The 12,957-nt window shown below is 42.4% G+C and overlaps 2 protein-coding genes across 3 annotated transcripts in view; both read right to left on the reverse strand.

The window, feature by feature from the left end:
• LOC139560466 (coatomer subunit alpha-like) overlaps positions 1-2,502 on the reverse strand; it is a 28,564-nt gene extending 26,062 nt beyond the window's left edge. The window contains exon 1 of the mRNA XM_071377273.1: positions 2,279-2,502. Coding sequence (XP_071233374.1) covers positions 2,279-2,318 — 40 coding nt within the window. The 5' untranslated portion in view covers positions 2,319-2,502. The remainder of the gene's footprint in view (positions 1-2,278) is intronic.
• Positions 2,503-8,311: 5,809 nt separating this feature from the next.
• On the reverse strand, positions 8,312-12,942 carry LOC139559495 (peroxisomal biogenesis factor 19-like). 2 transcript variants are annotated; one of them, XM_071375541.1, is made up of 8 exons: positions 12,480-12,942; positions 10,408-10,505; positions 10,024-10,186; positions 9,857-9,942; positions 9,522-9,695; positions 9,235-9,393; positions 9,102-9,146; positions 8,312-8,990 (listed from the first exon to the last, which is right to left on the reverse strand). In XM_071375541.1, exons 1-8 carry the CDS (start codon positions 12,688-12,690, stop codon positions 8,904-8,906), a joined length of 1,023 nt encoding a protein of 340 aa, XP_071231642.1. In that variant the 5' UTR covers positions 12,691-12,942; the 3' UTR covers positions 8,312-8,903. The 2 variants fall into 2 exon arrangements, with proteins under 2 accessions (XP_071231642.1, XP_071231643.1); XM_071375542.1 differs by lacking the exon at positions 12,480-12,942 and adding an exon at positions 11,380-11,512.
• Positions 12,943-12,957: the final 15 nt, after the last annotated feature.

A 12,957-nucleotide genomic window follows, 5' to 3' on the forward strand; every position in this document is an offset into this window, starting at 1 on the left:
TCGATGTGTTCCTGGTTCGAGCCCAGGTAGAGGCGTGGAGAGGGATGGAAGCTATACTGTTACACTGGCAATACTAAAGTGCCTATAAGAACATCCAATAGTCAAAGGTATATGAAATACAAATCGTATAGAGATAAATAGTCCTATAATTCCTATGATAACTACAACCTAAAACTTCTTACCTGGGAATATTGAAAACTCATGTTAAAAGGAACCACCAGCTTTTATATGTTCTCATGTTCTGAGCAAGGAACTTAAACGTTAGCTTTCTTACATGGCACATATTGCACTTCTACTTTCTTCTCCAACACTTTGTTTTTGCATTATTTAAACCAAATTGAACATGTTTCATTATATATTTGAGGCTAAATTGATTTTATGTATTATATTAAGTTGAAATAAGTGTTCATTCAGTATTGTTGTAATTGTTATTATTACAAATAAATGTAAAAAAAATTTAATCGGCCGGTTAATCGGTATCGGCTTTTTTGGGTCCTCCAATCGGTATTGGCGTTGAAAAATCATAAATCGGTCGACCTCTAGTCTGTAAGCTGTTAGTGTCTTAATGACCGTTCCACAAGTGCATGTTCATTAATTGATTTTGGTTCATTGAACAAGCATGGGAAACAGTGTTTAAACCCTTTACAATGAAGATCTGTTAAGATATTTGGATTTTTACAAATTATCTTTGAAAGGCAGGGTCCTGAAAAGACAGGGTCCTGTTTCTATTTTATATTTGAAATTATTCAAAGTAACCAGCCTTTGCTTCGATGACAGCTTTGCACTCTTGGCATTCTCTCAACCAGCTTCATGATGTAGTCACCTGTAATGCATTTCAATTAACGGGTGTTGTGGAATTTATTTCCTTCTTCAATGCATTTAAGCCAATCAGTTGTGTTGTGACAAGGTTGAGGTGGTATATAGAAGATAGCCCTATTTGGTAAAAGACCAAGTCCATATTATGGCAAGAACAGCTCTAATAAGCAAAGAGAAATTACAGTCCATCATTACTTTAAGAAATGAAGGTCAGTCAATCTGGAAAATTTCAATAACTTTGAACGTTTCTTCAAGTGCAGTCGCAAAAACCACCAAGCCCTATGATAAAACTGGCTCACATGAGAACCGCCACAGGAATGGAAGACCCAGAGTAACGTCTGCTGCAGAGGATAAGTTCATTAGAGTTAACTGCACCTCAGATTGCAGCCCAAATAAATGCGTCACAGACATCTCAACATTAACTGTTCAGAGGAGACTGCGTGAATCAGCCCTTATATGGTCAAATTGCTGCAAAGACACCATTACTAAAGAACTCCAATAACAACAAGATACTTGCTTGGGCCAAGAAACACGAGCAATGGACATTAAACTGGTGGAAATCTGTCCTTTGGTCTGATGGAACCAAAAATCTCAAATTTGGACTCAACCGCCAAGTCATTGTGAGATGCAGAGTAGGTGAACGGTTGAACTCCGCATGTGTGGTTCCCACCGTGAAGCATGGAGGAGTTGGTGTGATGGTGCATTGCTGGTGACATTGTGCGATTTATTTAGAATTATAGGCACGCTTAACCAGCATGGTTACCACAGCATTCTGCAGCGATATGCCATCCCATCTTGTTTACGCTTAGTGGGACTATCATTTGTTTTCAACAGGACAATGACCCAACACACCTCCAGGCTGTTTATGGGCTATTTGACCAAGAAAGAGAGTGATGGAGTGCTGCATCAGATCACCTGACCTCATCCCAGTTGAGATGGGAGTTGGACCGCAGAGTGAAGGAAAAGCATACGTGAGAACTCCTTCAAGACTGTTGGAAAAGCATTCCAGGTGAAGCTGGTTGAGAGAATGCCAAGTGTGCAAAGCTGTCATCAAGGCAAAGGGTGGCTACTTTGAAGAATCTCAAATATAAAATATATTTTGATTTAACACTTTTTTTGGTTACTACATGATTACATATGTTGTTTCATAGTTGATGTCTTCACTATTATTCAACAAACTTTTGACTGTTACTGTTTTATCGTGAATCGCCCATAAATTTGAACAAATCGAGATGTGTTTTGGTCATGTAATGTCGTTAGCATTAGCGAAGATAGCATACGTTTCCTTGCAATCAGAGGGTAGAAGCATGAACAATCTAGAGATCGTGACAATGACATTGCTAATATAATCAATAAATATGTCTTGTAAATTTACAACGACTAAAGAGCAACATTTTACATGAACATGGGCAACGTCGTTAGCTAGCTAACACAGGCTGCTAACTTAACGACGTTAACTTACCTTTCACACGGGCCGACTTCGTCTCGAATTTGGTCAACATCGTAAGAAAGCGGTGACAACCAACGTTAGCTAGCTATATTTATTTCACGCTGAAAATGTATTTTTGAAAGTCTTTGAAACTGTTGTTTTTCGCGGACTGTTACCCAACTCCTTCTTTAGCCCATTTACTTGCGCCGACTATTTCCTGACACGTCGACCTGTTGGTGCAATGTTTTTTTGCTTGGGAACAATAAAGTTCATACACATAGGTCTTTGCAGCTGATGCAAAAAGCTCCACGCCACGGCGCAGTGATGGAGTCACTACTACAGTCTACGGGCGGGGCTTGCATCCCAATGAGTTCTACTCAATTAATTCTGTGGCATCAACCTTTCCTCACAATTATCGTTTATATAGCTCACATAAAACCTCAATCATGTGAATTATCAATTTGAGCCATTGAACATGTGGCATTACAAGGATTTACCGTGAAATGCTTACTTACTAGCCCTTAACCAACAGTGCAGTTCAAGAAGATGAAAATATTTACCAGGTAGGCTAAAATAAAAAAGTAATAATAAAAAGTAACAAGAATAACAATAAGGAGGCTATATACAGGGGGCACTGGTACCAAGTAAGTGTGCAGGGTGGTAATATGTACATGTAGGTGGGGGCGAAGTGAGTAGCAGCAATGTACAAAAGGGAGGGGGGAGGTCAATGTAAATTGGGTGACTGGAGTCTCTGACAATATTATGTGCTTTCCTCTGACACCGCCTATTATATAGGTCCTGGGTGGCAGGAAGCTTGGCCCCAGTGAGGTACTGGGCCGTTCGCACTACCCTCTGTAGCGCCTTATGGTCAGATGCCGAGCAGTTGCCATACCAGGTGATGATGCAACCGGTCAGGATACTCTCTGGTGCAGCTGTAGAACCTTTTGAGGACCTTCTGCCAAATCTTTTCAGTCTCCTGAGGGGGAAAGGGTTTTGTTATGTCCTCTTCACAACTGTCTTGATATGTTTGGACCATGATAGTTCATTGGTGATGTGGACACCAGGGAACTTGAAAAACTCTCGACCCGCTCCACTACAGCCCCGTCGATGGTAATGGGGGCCTGTTTGGCCCGCCTTTTCCTGTAGTCCACGATCAGCTCCTTTGTCTTGCTCACATTGAGGGAGAGGTTGTTGTCCTGGCACCACACTGCCAATTCTCTGACCTCCTCCCTATAGGAGGAGGTCCTGGACTTCCTGACGGGCCGCCCCCAGGTGGTAAGAGTAGGCAACAACACGTCTGCCACGCTGATCCTTAACACTGGGGCCCCTCTGGGGTGTGTACTTAGCTCCCTCCTGTATTCCCTGTTCACCCACAACTGCGTGGCCAAACACAACTCCAACACCATCATTAGGTTTGCTGAGGACACAACGAGCAGTATGGCAACTGCTCGTTGTCGATGATTGATACAGACTTGGTCAGGGAGAGGTTGAAAATGTCAGTGAAGACACTTGACAGTTGGTCCACGCATGCTTTGAGTACACGTCCTGGTAATCCGTCTGGCCCAGCGAATTTGTGAATGTTGACCTGTTTAAAAGATTTTGTTCACATCAGCTACCGAGAGCGTTATCACACAGTCATCCAGAACAGCTGGTGCTCTCGTGCATGCTTCAGTGTTGCTTGCCTCGAAGCGAGCATAAAAGGCATTTAGCTCGTCTGGTAGGCTCGCTTCACTGGGCAGCTCACGTCTGGATTTCCCTTTGTAGTACGTAATAGTTTTCAAGCCCTGCCACATCCGACGAGCGTCAGAGCCGGTGTAGTAGGATTCAATCTTAATCCTGTATTGACGCTTTGCTTGTTTGATGGTTCGTCTGAGGGCATAGTGGGATTTCTTATAAGCGTGAATTCCAGAACGTATTCCAGTCTGTGCTAGCAAAACATTCCTGTAGTGTAGCATCCGCGTCATCTGACCACTTCCGTATTGAGCGAGTCACTGGTACTTCCTGCTTTAGTTTTTGCTTGTAAGCAGGAATCAAGAGGATAGAATTATGGTCAGATTTGCCAAATGAAGGGCGGGGGAGCGCTTTGTATGCATCTCTGTGTGTGGAGTAAAGGTAGTCTAGGGTTTTCCCCCCCTGGTTGCACATGTGACATGCTGGTAAAAATTTTGTAAAACTGATTTAAGTTTGCCTGCATTAAAGTCCCCGGTCACCAGGAGCGCCGCATCTAGGTGAGCATTTTCTTCTTTGCTTTTGGCCTTAGAGTTGGTTGAGAGTGGTCTTAGTGCCAGCTTTGCTTTGTGTTGGTAAATAGACAGCTACGAATAATACAGATGAGAACTCTCTTGGTAAATAATGTGGTCTACAGCTTATCATAAGGTACTCTACCTCAGGCGAGCAATACCTCGAGACTTCTTTAATATTAGACATCGCGCACCAGCTGTTATTGACAAAAAAGACACACACCCCCACCCCTCGTCTTACCAGAGATAGCGTCTCTGTTCTGCCGGTGCATGGAAAATACCACTAGCTCTATGTTGTCCGTATCTTCGTTCAGCCACGTCTCGGTGAAACATAAGATGTTACAGTTTTTAATGTCTCGTTTGTAGGATAATATTAATAGTAGGTCATCAATTGTATTTCCCAATGATTGCACGTTAGCAAGATGAATGGAAGGCATTGGGAGTTTACTCCCTCGCCTCCGGATTCTCAGAAGGATCCCCGATCTGTGTCCCCTTTTCCGGCATCTTTTCTTCACGCAAAAGGCGTGGATCTGGGCCTGTTCCACTGAAAGCAGGATATCCTTCTTGTCGTACTCGTTAAAGGAAAACGTTTCTTCCAGTCCGCGTTGAGTAATCGCTTTTCTGATGTCCAGAAGTAATTTTTCGGTCACAAGAGACAGTAGCAGCAACATTATGTACACAATAAGTTAAAAAATAACAAAATAGCACAGTTGGTTGGGACAATGTAAAACGTCAGCCATGTTCTTCGGCACTATTTACACAAAGTGTTTTCAACCAGCAATGATCTTTCTTCAGATATGAACAGAGCATAAAACAAAAGGAAAACAAACAGAGTTGGTTTGTTTATTCATAAACGTTGTTAGTTTATTTCATAATATACACTATATGACCAGAAGTATGTGGATACCTGCTCGTCGAACATCTCATTCCAAAATCATGGGCATTAATATGGAGTTGGTCCCCCCATTGCTGCTATAACAGCCTCCACTCCTCTGGGAAGGCTTTCCACTAGATGTTGGAACATTTGCTGCAGGAACTTGCTTCCATTCAGCCACAAGAGCATTAGTAAGGTCGGCCACTGATGTTGGGCGATTAGGCCTGGGTCGCAGCTGGCGTTCCAATTCATCCCAAAGGTGTTTGATGGGGTTGAAGTCAGGTGCAGGCCAGTCAAGTTCTTCCACACCGATCTCGACAAACCATTTCTGTAGGGACCTCGCTTTGTGCACGGGGGCATTGTCATGCTGAAACAGGAAAGGGCCTTCCCCAAACTGTTGACACAAAGTTAGAAGCACAGAATCGTCTTAAATGTCATTGTATGCTGTAGGGTTAAGATATCCCTTCAGTGGAACTAAGGAGCCTAGCCCAAACCATGAAAAACACCCCCTGACCATATTTCCTCCTCCACTAAACTTTACAGTTTGCACTATGCATTGAGGCAGGTAGCGTTCTCCTGGCATCCCCCAAACCCAGATTCTTCCGCCGGACTACCAGATGGTGAAGCGGGATTCATTACTCCAGAGAATGCGTTTCCACTGCTCCAGAGTCCAATGGCGGCGAGCTTTACACCACTCCAGGCAACACTTGGCATTGTGATCTTAGACTTGTGTGTGGCTGCTCGGCCATGGAAACCCATTTCATGAAGCTCCCGACGAACAGTTCTTGTGCTGACGTTGCTGCCAGAGGCAGTTTGGAACTCGGTAGTGAGTGTTGCAACCAAGGACAGATGATTTTTGCGTACTACAGGACTCGGCAGTCCGGTTCTATGAGCTTGTGTGGCCTACCACCTCGTGGCTGAGCCGTTGTTTCTCCTAGACGGTTTCCACTTTACAATAACAGCTCTTACAGTAGACCGGGGCAGTTCTAGGAGAGCAGAAATTTGACAAACTGACTTGTTGCAAAGGTGGCCTTCTATGATTGTGCCACGTTGAAAGTCACTGAGCTCTTCAGTAAGGCCATTCAACTGCAAATGTTTGTCTATGGAGATTGCATAGCTGTGTGCTCGATTTTATACACCTGTCAGCAACGGGTGTGGCTGAATTAGCCGAACCCACTAATTTGATGGGTTGTCCACATATTTTTGTATGTATAGTGGATATTACACAGAGTTAGTTTATGTATACAATATATTCAGGCAGATGATTGAATGATGACAGGGGAAAGACATGTAGCTAATTGGGTAAAAATAATTGGATGAACGACACCAGTCCTGAACAGAGGCTATCAGCTCTGACGGTGTTACATGGTCTGATAATTTTCCTCTTGCAGTAACATGTGGCAATAATAGGCTACCTTCATCTCCCCTCACAGCCATATGCAAATGGGAAGCCTATATATTCTTTGTTATTTCTATCACACTCCTCTTCTTATCTGCTGTTCCATGAGTCTATCAACCTGATGTATGTTTACCACAAGTGGTGCAAATTAAGTAAGTCACATTGTTTGAGGTGATCCACTCTAGATGCCAATACATTCTATGACCAGGACATGTCTGGATGTAGGGCATGGAAGAGTACATACAGGTAGTCTAATGAAGTCACCCAATTTGACTAATGAAAATCATTACTAACTAAGGCTACTCCCTAAGATTCAGTCAATGCATATGTTGGCATATGAAATATAAGGAATGTCATGGTCACTCCACTCCACTCACTCTAAACTAAAGAAACAGCAAACTACTGGCAAACACGAGGGGGTTACTTCCACAGTATCTCTAACACTACTATCACTGTGCCCACAGCAAAGGCCATTGGGAAAAGTCATTTTTGCACATCACTTAAAATCCACACCTGTAAAGGTTCTCAGAAAAGGTTTTAAATATTTGTACTTGTATCTGTCGCTTTAAAAAACAAATACCATATATTATCATAATTTGTATTATTTTTCTTTAGATCAAAGCAAGGTCACATATCGGTAGTGGTACCGGTTTCAATATAATCGTGCAAAACACAGTATTTTCTCCTGAAGGGACAAATCCTATTTCAAGATTGTGGTCACGTTGGTGTCACACACCCTTTTTTCATAACGACGACATAAATTGTAGCGACATAAAAAGCAAAGGTGGTTGCAGTACCCAAAAAGTTAACAATCTTAGTGGTGTCTGTGGTCCTACTACTGGACAGATGACCCCGGGAATCTGGGGCCGTCGTTACCCCGACGGTTGCTGACTGACGTTAGCTTTAGCCCCATCACGACTCGAACCCATCTAGTCAGAGTGCCAATGAGCTAACCACAGCCCCAAATGAACTAACCGGTTTATACACTTGAATAATGTCCCTTATAAACACCTAATTTTAAAAAAATTAACTAGGCAAGTCAGTTAAGAACAATTTCTTATTTACAATGACGGCCGACCCCGTCCAAACCCAGACGACACTGGGCCAATTGTGCACCGCCCTGCGGTACTCCCAATCACGGCCGGATGTGATACAGCCTGGATTCGAACCAGGGACTGTAGTGACACCTCTTGCACTGAGATGCAGTGACTTAGACCGCTGCGCCACTCGGGAGCCCCAATTGGCCGCATGACTGGCTCTGCGGCTGTGGACTCTTATCGATATAACAATGACTTTTGAACCAACATGAAAACTAGAGGTCAAATCATGTGCACAGACCAGTTTACCATCTCTGGTACAACATGGCAGCTATTGGGAAGATATAACTAACCGAGAACCCAGGTAAAGTCTCTAAAATCAGCTAGCCGTCTTATGATTATGTGCCGTCTTATTATTATGATTAATTAGGAGGCAAGTTTAACTCTTCCAATTTCTTTTCCTTAAATAATTCAATGACACATTTTGTAAATCTGAACTAGTGGTCAGAAACAACCTGAGGTGTTAGTGTTACTTTATTGATGAGTGGAACTGTGACACTGACTCAACAACCTTTGTTAGGCATGCAGCCCCATGATACAACTCAATCACGCAGCAACTCTTACAACAGAGAAACCTAATATCCCTGCTGTAAGACAATAATGAACATTCTCAAATTCTCAAGAAAAATGTGCAAGGCACTGTTTTAACCAATAGGGCAGTTCAACCAGTCTTACCATGAGGCTAAACAGTGGTGAGTGTAAAAACTGCCAGATAAGTCAAGTGCTAGTCAGTTGAGCTGTGCGTGGGAAAGCTACTACCTGTACTATAAATTACCTGGAAGAGCTTATTATGACAAACCAAAGAAATTGACTTAAAATCAGTTATGTAATGATCAGTGAGTTACTGAAGGGTGTGGTCACATTGGTTTGTTTTGCCACCCTTCACAGTGCTCTTCTATTTTGACACAGAAACATATGTTTGGAGGAGAGCAGTGCACAGTCTCGTTCTCCTCCTTGTCCTTCTGCTCTAGTGATTGATGGTCCTCCCTCGTCAGCCCCGTTGCACACGGCCCAAGCCTGTGTATCAATTGAACTGGCTGCTCTGAGATCACATGATCGAGCACTGATCTGCAGCTCCAGTCCCAGAGGCTCCTGGGAGATTCAGGGATTCCAGGTCAAAGTTTAGGCCAGGTGGCTGATGGGGGAAAACAGATATGGGGTTCAATTTAACATTACTATACAGCTGCACTAACAAAGATAGGTTGGTAGACAAAGAAAGAGAGTGCAAGTGAGAGGAGAAACATACTGATTCACCAGCCAGCTCTTTGGGTGGTTGGCCCAGGTCTTGTAGCTGAAAATTCAGATAACTCAATCAATATCCATACACAGGAAACCATCAGTGTGGATGACAACCAACAGTTCATGCAAGTTTGTCTCACCTGCTGCATGATTTCCAGAATGCTCTCAAAGCTGTTCTCCACATCTCCCTCCTTCTCAAACTGGCTGCAGATCTCTCCCATGACCCTGTGCTGCTGTTCGTAGCGCTGGAACTGATCTGGGGGGAGGGACTGACGATTGCTGTTCAGCCACTCAGGATACTGCATGAGGAGTGAATGACAACCAGTTATCCAGTTAGAAAGTTGGGTAAAGGGCAAGATATATAAAAAATAAGAATAAGTATAATTTGAGGAAAAACCCAAACATAAGCCAAGAAAAACACACTAACCTTCTCAGTGATTTCTTTGAGAGACGGGTAGAGCACTTCCTTGGAGAGAAGATTCTGCATGATGGACTGCATGATCGGCAGGATGTTTCCATCTTGCCCGCCCCGCTCTCCACCCTCATCTAAATCCAGCCCTTCCAGAGTCTTTGCCAGATCCTCTCCAGCCAATCCTGCACTCTGATTAATAAAAACACGAGAACAGTCTGAAATGCATTGAAGTACAAAGAAAGGGACAGTCCACCAAAGGTCAATATTTTCAGAACATTGTCCAAGGGTGGTGATAACCAAACCTTTCATTACTTATTAAAAAACATCCAAATTATAATCATCTGAACTACCTGTAAGTTGTCTGCATTTTTAGCCAATCCACTGAGGGTATCTTTGAGACAGGAAGTGAATTCTTGTTGGGAGGCTACATCAGTACCTGTAAAAAAAAAAGAAAATATATATATATATAACAGTCGGGCACGTAAGAACAGAACTGAAAATATATGTGGATGCTTACCAACTTTCCCTGCTGCCTCTGACAATTTGTGAAAGTGTTGCAGCAGCTCAGGTTCTTCCTGTGCGAGTTCAGTCATGGCTTTCTCCCACTCTTCCTTTGCCTGAGAGGCCATCTCACCTTCAAACAGAGCCTCGAAGAACTGACTGTCCTCCAGTAGAGGGAGCTAGAGAGATTTGCATCAACAGGTAAACTCTTGGTCAATTGATCTTCCCCCATTCACAGAGAGAAATGTATAGGGAAGGGTTGACAGCCATTGAGGAGACACTGAAAGATATCTTCTGTACCACAATCAGAACACCAACAACCAGAGTTTCTTATAAGCAAGCACCAGGCAATTGGTGAAGCTAGGGGACATTCTAGAAACCAGGGAAAAGATTCACTTACTTTCTCCTCACTGCCCTTGGCTGATGGGGGAGCCATGGCAGCAGCAGGGGCTGGGCCCAAGGTGGCCGAGTTTGTCTTCTCAAAGTCATCGAGCGCACCTTTAATAGAGGAAAGAGAGTAGAAGTGGAAATGTTGTGGCACAGTTATCAGCATTTAGCAGGAGCAGGTCAAGACAAGGTGAAGAGATTGAGCAGGTAGCTAGAGGACAAAGGTCAACTCTTCAACGTCGGGGTCAATGTGCAATTCAGTCATGTATTAGTTGATTATCAAACTCAGTATGATGAGGTCACTACTTCTACTTTAGAAACCCTTTTTTTTTTATATATACATTACCACCATTACCATCTCTGATGTTAGGAGTACAACTTCACCAACCTACTGGAATTATTATAAAACGTCAGATTATGATATGGTAATTGCATTAAATTCCTGCTATCAAAATAACAGTAGAGTCTAGTCTGGCAGCCGGCTATACAAAGTGGTATTGGTTACTAGTATGCAATACATTATGAATTCAAATTGGTTATCCAGTTGACATAGACAATGACAGAGCTCTCTGACAATCCAGATCACACTAGCTGTCAACCATAAAAAATAAAATAATAATAATTCAAGGGCAGCTTGAGTTTTAACTTGCTACCACATTTGATGCCGTTCCATTTCTGTCAAATCGGGGTCAAAGCGAACGACAAATTATGCTATAATATATTCCCCCACTGAGCCATCTGCTGCAGCGTTGTAATGCTAATGATGACCCCGTTGTAAACAGCAAAAGCATGAGATTTTGTAAGATAATGCCTGGCTTTCGTTTTGGACTTGGCAGGCAGGTCCAACCAAATTCCACCATCTAAGCTAGCTAAAGTTAGCTAGCTAGCTAACAAGTCGCGTTTTACACCATTCTTTGTATGAATGTATCTTTTGGCAGGCTTGATTACAATCACACTTCACTCAGGGAGTAATGTAAAATCATACTGTCCAATAACTCATCCAGTTCTGTGTCTTGTCCGGCTGATCCTGAAGCCATCTTCTCTATCCAAACAACTGTACTGTAGACGCAGTAAAATGACGTGAGTATAACATGTTTTGTCAGAGTTCACAGTTCCCATTTGTTTTGAACACGGCACAGCTAGGTTTGCAGTGGTAGGGACGAATAGGAAGAACACATTCGTTCCAAAGTGATGACTGTCAAATCATACATCGTCAAAAAGTGAATATGAATAGCAGCTTTGTAGAATTGTTCAATACAATTAAAACAGCAAACACGTTTACCAATAGCCTATGTATACATCCCATCATTTTAGCTGTTTAACTGGATCTTATTCAAATGGTTAGTATTACCAGTGAGCTCATACCATTTAAGGTTAATCTGTAAATCCAACATTTTTATAAATTATTTTCCAAATCAGTGAAAATGTCCATTCTTTGGTGTCATCTGGACCTTTTCAGACGTCAGGTTATTTGAGGTGACAGAGATGACAAATTATACACAAAACATTCGGAGCACTTGCTATGACATACAATGACCATAATCCATTGCACATCTACTTATCCGCTCTGTTTTTCTTTTATACCTGCTACGGAGAGACCTGAAAATACATGATCTAAGTGATTCATAGTATTCAGAAATCATTAAAGTATGCCTTATTTACTTTGAAGAACTACAAAATAGTGAATTTGTCAGACAGCAAAGGCGGCAGCTCTGTAGATATGAGATGACTTGGAATGAAATAACTGTCATCAAAAAAAAACAAATGTAGCCTAATATACACAACTGAAATATTTTACTTTAATAATGTGAATAAATTATGGTTAATAAATGACAAGCAGTAAATGTGCAGTCACTACCATCATGGGACTTTTATCAATGGTTTTATTCTGTGTTGAATACAGCATTCAATGCAAAAAATCAAAACCGAAATCAAAAACCATGATTATTTTTTTATAATCGAACCGACCTCAAAAGACTGTAAAAAGTAGTCTATGCCTGAATGTGAAACAACAATTATCCACCCTAATGATGAATATACATACCGGTAGGTTAGGAAAAGGGTTGGCGAAAATGATCTCCTAACCTGGTATAAAGTCACTTCGGTTGTAGATGTATCGAAGTGGCGTGTTTTTAGAGCCCCCTTCTACCATGCTCTGACCGTGGATAATGCTCGTCCGCCTGCCGCGTTCAAAACGACTGGGAACTCGGAAATCTCCGACTTCAGTGTGTTCAAAACAACTGGGAACAACAACAAAAAATAGCTCCAACTGGGAAAAATCGATTTGAAATGTCATCCAACTCGGAATTCCAACTTGGGAACTGAGGCCTCTTTCTTGAGCTTCAACTTTCGGATTTGACCTCGTATTTTTCCAAGGTTCCCAGTTTTGAACGCAGCATAACTCCTAGCAGACTTGTAACTGCGTTTGCTTGTCGCACGTGGCTAGTCGAAGCCAAACTCTTCATTGGGACAATAGTGTCACACAGTATGGGTCATAATACTCATAAAACCTAGCGGTCAAACGGGAAATGGTTCCAATAATTTTTTCCATAGGGGATTTTAG

The sequence above is a fragment of the Salvelinus alpinus genome, chromosome 30 (assembly GCF_045679555.1).
Source record: "Salvelinus alpinus chromosome 30, SLU_Salpinus.1, whole genome shotgun sequence".
NCBI classification, from domain to species: Eukaryota; Metazoa; Chordata; class Actinopteri; order Salmoniformes; family Salmonidae; genus Salvelinus; species Salvelinus alpinus.